A 7,085-nucleotide genomic window follows, 5' to 3' on the forward strand; every position below is an offset into this window, starting at 1 on the left:
ATTGTTATATCTGAAAAATCATATTTTTTGCTATTGTAATTTTGTCTAATATAATTTCTTTGTAATTTTTTTAATTTATCCCTACTTTATTTCTAATTATTTTTAACCTTTTTCTATTCTAATAATATTGAATTTTATTTTGTGTAGCTAATGTGATGGATCAATTGAGAGTCCCATAGTTATAGTTGGAGATGTCGTTGAACAACATATTCGTGTAATTTGAGTGAGAGTAATGGATTGTGCAATGGCACTCAATTGATAATTACAAGATTTGATGACTATATTTTGGAAGTAGAAGTTTTGGGTGGTCATAATATTGGTCACAAAGTGTTTATTCCTCGAATGTCTTTGATACCATCTGATCCAAGGTTGCCAATCAGATTTCAACAACGGCAATTTCACTTGTCTGTGCCATATGCAATGACGATAAATAAAAGTCAAGATCAATCTTTCACATGTTGGATTATTTTTACGAAAACCAGTCTTCAGTCATGAACAACTGTCTGGTGCTATATCTAGAGGTACGAGTAGTGGAGGTCAGAAGATTTTAGTTCGTAAAGATGATAATGATAGTAGTGGTGATTCCATTGTTAATGTAGTTTACAAAGAAATGTTTCAAAACTTAGGAACTATTGGGCGGTTGTTGTTTTTCTAAGTTTTGGTTCCTATATTTGAATATTTATATTTTGTTGATTGCATTTGAATTTGTTGAGCTCTTTGTGTATTCTAATTATATGACTTTTACTTTTTAATCTTTTCTCACACATATTTTCTTTGTTTGTATGTCTTATCCTAATTAACTCATACTCTTTGATCATTAGTCGCGCATCTTCTTTTTATCATTTATTTTATTTTTTTTACTCCCCTTATACCATAAATTAAAATTGTATAAATTATCAGCATAATTTGAAATGTTTCATTCATTAGGCATCAGTAATTTTTTTTTTCAGAATAGGACAATATAAGTACATTTCTATTTTTTTTTTAAATCTTCACATTGCTTCAAGTTTTTATTTTTTACTAATTCATTAAAAATTGTATTCATCTTTTGAAACTCTTATGTCTCGTGCATAGCACTGGTATTAATACTAGGGTTTGTGTTGGCGGCGCAAATGGTGTGACAAAAGCATTATATATTTTTGAGTTAATAATGTTTTAGAACTAAGTTTGATTAATTATTCTTAATAACTGAAATCAGTGTAATGTTAAGTGGAGCTTTTGTTTAAAAACCGTTTAGGCTTTTATTTGGGTTGGTTGTAGTGTATCTAAGATTGGGCTTGACATTTTATTTTTTGTGGACTTTTCTTTAAAATTGAATTGGATTGTGAGTTAAACTTAATATAAAAAAATCGGCCCCTTTGTCAATTTATGTCTTAGTTTCGAAAATTTTGGCTTTTGTAAATTGGATTTTTGTAATGAAACTTCTCTATTTCTCCGTTTTCGACGGTGGAGACCGATAGAAGCTAAAGGAATTATGGTTTTTGTCGCTGAGGCGGAGATTAGGGTTTCATCGCCGTCACCGACCGGCGTGGAGGTTGAGGCGTCGGTGATTTGTGGGGATGTGGATTTCTTTCCGCCGTCCACCGTCTGAGAACTGTCGATTTGGAGTAATCGCAGCGTGGAGAAAGATAGAACTAGGGTTTGTGTTGGCGGTGCAAATGGTTTGACAAAAGCATTATATATTTTTGAGTTAATAATGTTTTAGAACTAAGTATGATTAATTATGCTTAATAATTTCAATCAATGTAAGGTAAAGTGGTGCTTTTGTTTAAAAATCGTTTGGGCTTTTATTTTCGGCTGATTGTAATGTATTTGAGATTGAGCTTAATATTTTATTTTTTTTGGACTTTTCTTTATAATTGAATTGAATTGTGAGTTAAATTTAATAAAAAAATCGGCCCCTTTGTCAATTTATGTCTTAATTTTGAAAATTTTGGCTTTTGTAAATTGGATTTTTGTAATGAAATTGTGCTTTTATGTAGTAATTGTTTTGTAAATGTGTCAATTCTCTCTAATTTTCTAAAATTTGTAAATAGTTATTGATTTATGATTTTATTATAGTTAATTTACTTTTATTCTTCTAATAATAAACTATTTTTGGAGTAGTTGATATTAGTGGATCCGTTGATATTCCCATTGTATATAGTTAATTTACACATTCTTTTGTCTTTTCTATATTAATTTCCAAATTATTTAGTTTTATATTTTTATATGTTTAATAAGATGTTACTATTATTTACTACTCTCTTTGTCCTTCTATAAGTGAGACGTTTTTTTTCGGGCTTCGGTCGTTGTTTTGCGAAGATAATAATAAATAGTTAAAATGGAAGTGAAAGTAAAGTAAGCGAGAGAATAATATAGAAAAGAGTAATATCTACATTATTCTCTTATTTACATTACTTTCTCTTCACTCTAACTATTTATCATTATTTTCGCAAAACAACGGCCGAAAAGAAACGTCTCAGTTATAGTGAGACATATAGAGTACATTTGTTTCGTTTAACATCCACATAATTGCACTACATTTCTAATTTTTAAAGTTGAAGAAGGATTTTAATTGGTTCATCAAAGGATTTTACTTTTAACACATGAATTTAATTGGGAGGTTGTTTTATGTTGCTCCCGAATCTGATGATATGTATTACCTGAGATGTTTGTTGAATGTTGTTAAGGGAGCTACATGCTATGAGGATCTTAGATTTGTTAATGGTGTTCAACATGATACATTTAGAGATGCATGGTTCGTTTTAGGATTGTTGGATGACGATAAGGAGTATATTGATGGAATTGTTGAGGCTTCTTTTTGGTCATCTGCCCATTCATTGAGATTGCTATTTGTAAGTCTGTTGTCATCGGAATCTGTATCTCGACCGGATGTGGTATGACAAAAGTGTTGGAAACATTTATTTGATGATGTTGTTTATAATCAAAGAAAATTAAGGAATCGACCAGGTATTTTTGAACTGGAATATTTTTGTTGTATTTATTAAATTTTTCTGTTTTATAAACAAAAAATTACATACATATTTTTCCTACTCCAGATTTGGTGCCGAGTGATGAAGAAATTCAGAATTTTGTGTTGGCTGACATTTAGAAATTGTTAATTAATGTTCGTAAAAGTTTGCGTGACTACCATGGTATGTCGTATCCAGAATTGCAGTATTTTGAAACATTTCAGAATACATTGATCAGCGATGAGCTGTCTTATGATCGTGAAGCTTTAGGAAGAGAACACTTGGAATTTCTTTCACAGTTCACTAATGAGCAACTTCATGTTCATGATACCATAATGTCGTCTGTGAATTCTACTGAAGGAAAAATATTTTTCGTTTATGGTTATGTAGGTACCGGAAAAACATTTATATGGAGGTCTTTGTCAGCAGGGATTCGTTCGACAGGAGGTATTGTGTTAAATGGCTAGGATTGGGGAAAAATACCGAAATACCGGCTTTATCGTACCAAAAAAATATCAAAAATACCGAACTTTTGGTATACCGTTTTTGGTACGGTATAATACCTTACCGAAATCTTTCGGTAAGGTAACGGTATTAATTTTCATATACCGCGGTATACCCCTTCATACCGAAGTTCGGTATGTACTGTAAATTAAGGTATATACCGTAAAATATAAATTTAATAGTATAAAATATATTTTATATATTTTTAAAATTATAAAATTTATTGTGAAATATAAATATAATTATGAATAAAATATATGTAATATATATATATATATATATATATATATATATATATATATATATATTTTAAAACAAAATATAAATAATATTCTAAAAACTCAAATTATCTATTTTCATTGATGTTGAAAGTAAGGTATACCGCAAAAGTACGGTATACCGAACTTTGGTACGGTATACCAAAAATGAGGTACTGCATCGGTATGGAAATTGGTCATACCGAAAATAAAGTATACCGAAGTTCGGTATAACGAAAATTTTGGTAAGGTAAATGTATGATTTGTTCGCATACCGAATTTATGGTAAGGTATACGGTATGGTGGTTTTGGTAAGGTATACCGTACCTACCCACCCCTACCAGTGGCATAGCTTCTTTATTGTTACCTAGGGGTAGAACTGCTCACTTACGGTTTAAGATTCCTATCAATGTTAATGAAGATTCTATGTGCAATATAAAACAAGGAAGTGATCTTGCTGAGCTTATCATAAAGTCGAAACTTATCATATGGGATGAAGCTCCTATGATTCACAAACATTGCATAGAAGCCGTTGATAGGACTTTTAGAGATATTCTTCGTGTGTATAGTGAGTCCAGCATGGACAAACCGTTTGGTGGAAAAACTATAGTTTTTGGTAGTGATTTTAGGCAAATTTTACATGTTGTTCCTAAAGGGAGTCGGCAAAATGTTGTGAATGCCACCATTAACTCATCATATCTTTGGAGGAGTTGTACAATGTTGAGGTTGACCAGAAACATGAGACTTTTGAGTGTCGAATCTTCTGTTGAAGCTTCTAAGTTGAAGGAATTTTCATCATGGGTTGCTTCTATAGGTGATGGAGTTGTTGGTGGTCTGAATAATGGTGAAGTCGCAATTGATCGTCCCTCTGACATTGTTTTGTCTAATGCTGGAGATCCTCTTAAAACCATTGTTGAAAACATATACCCTTCCTATATGGATCCTGAAGAGTTGAGCAATTGTTTGCATGATCGTGCTATACTTGCTCCCACGCTTGATGTTGTTGATGAGGTTAACCAATTCATGATTTTAATGGATAAGTCTCAAGGGCGGGTATATTTGAGCTCTGATAGCATTTCAAATTCAGATTCCACTTCGAATTGTTCTGCTGAGATTCATTATGTTGAATTTTTGAATAATTTGAAATGTTCAGGTACCCCTAATCATGAATTTATGTTGAAAGTTGGAACTCTTGTGATGTTGTTAAGAAACATAGATCATTCTAATGGTTTGTGTAATGGCACCAGATTGATAATTACCCATTTAGGTGATTATGTTTTGGAGGCCCGTGTCTTGGGGGGCATAATTTTGGTGATAAGGTTTTGATTCTGCGAATGTCATTGATACCGTCTGATCCAAGGATACCTTTCAAATTCCAACGACACCAATTTCCTCTGGCTGTGTCATATGCAATGACCATTAACAAAAGTCAAGGCCAATCATTGTCCCATGTTGGATTATTTTTTGAAAAAACTGTTCTTCAATCATGGACAACTTTATGTTGCTATATCTAGAGTCACAAGTCGTGAAGGATTGAAGATTTTAGTTTGTGGGGATGAGATTGATAGTAGAAGTGATTCTACTCTTAATGTTGTATACAAAAAGTCTTTCAAAATGTATGAATTACTGGTGTTAGAGAGATGTTTGTAACGTTTTTGTTAAGAAAATATTTGAATTCTATATTTTGTTATTCGAATTTATAATCAACTATTTAATTTTTCAAACTATTTTATTTATTTACTTTGGTATTTAGTATTTCTCAATCTTTTATTTGTATATCCTATTCTGTTTGTATTTCTTTCCCTCATGTCTTTCCGTTATTGTGGATCGATAGATTAATAGATGTAGAAGTAATAGTATGTTTTTGAAATGTTAATAATCAATTTTTACAAAATATTCAATAGTTTTTATTCATGAATTCAATAATTGTTTACTTTTTTCTCTATATTAGTTATTCTTGAATTCTGTTTGTATTTCTTTCCCTCATGCCTTTCCGTTATAATGGATCGATAGATTGATATATTTAGAAGTAAAAGTATATGTTTGAAATGTTAATAATCATATTTATACAATATTTCAATAGTTTTTATTCTTGAATTGCAAAAAATTCAACAATATTATATTTTAAAATATATATATTTTATTTTTTTTGAAGATAATTTGACCGTGCATAGCACGGGTGGTAAAACTAGTTACTATAAATTAGAAACATTATATTTATTCATATGTAACGGTAATAGTATACGTCATTAATAATTAGAATAATAAAAGAACAGTGCACACAAAAAATCACAGAAATGAAATGAATCGCACAAAAAAAGCAATAAAATCATCTGCAAGAGAAGGAGCGAAGCTGCCTGGACTGCACATCAATCTGCATAGTGCAATTCATGTTAGCCGACTTGTTCTTCTTCATAATTCTCATGATCTCCACCTTTCCCCTCACGGTAGCTCTGCTCGTCAACGGAATCACGCCCGGCGTGCTTCCGAACTGCGACGTCAGCTCTCCGATGGGGACGTTGGCGGAAGACAAATCGACGGTGACATTGAATTTCCTAGTGGATCTCGCCTTGGCGGTTGCACGAGGGATTAAGGCCTCCCCGACCTTGGTGGCGCCGTAGTAGAACTCGACGGTGCCGTTTTGGTACTTGTATCGCCCGAAGTTGGCGTTCTTGACGCCGAGCTCCGCCACCATCCTCATCTCGAAGGACGGCGTGGCGCCGGATTCAACGACGGTGAATGCGCCGTCGAAGGCGGCGGATCTGACGCGGAGTCTGGGAGTCCGGAACTTCATGATTGTGAGGCCGAAGATGAGGATTACGGCGGCCTGGAACACGACGAAGGCGGCAATGTAGGCGAAGCACTTGATCCGCTTCCTCCGCCGCGCGTCTCTTTGGGCCACCGCGGCCACCTCCTCGTCCACGCGCCCATACGGGTTGATCTGCGGCGCCGCGTTGTGAGCCTTCTCTCCTTCTCCCGCCATTTTTATATATACTATATGCTGCGAATTGGATCAGATATTTTTATTTGATGTGGAATTATATTACTGGATGAGTTTTCTTTTTCTATATATATACATACATAAGTTAACGTAGTAAAGAAAAATTGTTAGTTGGAATTGAATGTAGGAACACCATTGTTGAAATTTATGCGAGGAAATTATGACCCTTCTCGATGCTCATCTATAATTAACGTGTGAGATTGATTGATTAATTAATTAATTGTGTTTGTCTAATTAAACTTCACAAATCCACTTGTGATCTACTATTATTGATAATTTATTAGTACTAGTATATTCGAACTAAATTAAATGTATAATAAAAAAATAAATAATGCTAAATGCCCATTAACAATCATGTTTATAGATATT

The 7,085-nt window shown here is 32.9% G+C and overlaps 2 protein-coding genes across 2 annotated transcripts; one reads left to right on the forward strand and one right to left on the reverse strand.

Annotated features, from left to right (window-relative positions):
* Nucleotides 1-2,588: 2,588 nt before the first annotated feature.
* Nucleotides 2,589-5,041, forward strand: LOC121796497. Its single transcript, XM_042195336.1, has 3 exons — nucleotides 2,589-2,879; nucleotides 3,179-3,401; nucleotides 4,137-5,041. Exons 1-3 carry the CDS (start codon nucleotides 2,589-2,591, stop codon nucleotides 5,039-5,041), a joined length of 1,419 nt encoding a protein of 472 aa, XP_042051270.1.
* Nucleotides 5,042-5,917: 876 nt separating this feature from the next.
* On the reverse strand, nucleotides 5,918-6,733 carry LOC121795487. The gene has a single exon (XM_042194027.1). The coding sequence runs from the start codon at nucleotides 6,696-6,698 to the stop codon at nucleotides 6,045-6,047; it is 654 nt and encodes a 217-aa protein (XP_042049961.1). The 5' UTR covers nucleotides 6,699-6,733; the 3' UTR covers nucleotides 5,918-6,044.
* Between the last annotated feature and the right edge of the window lie 352 nt (nucleotides 6,734-7,085).

The sequence above is a fragment of the Salvia splendens genome, chromosome 3 (genome assembly GCF_004379255.2).
Source record: "Salvia splendens isolate huo1 chromosome 3, SspV2, whole genome shotgun sequence".
NCBI lineage: Eukaryota > Viridiplantae > Streptophyta > Magnoliopsida > Lamiales > Lamiaceae > Salvia > Salvia splendens.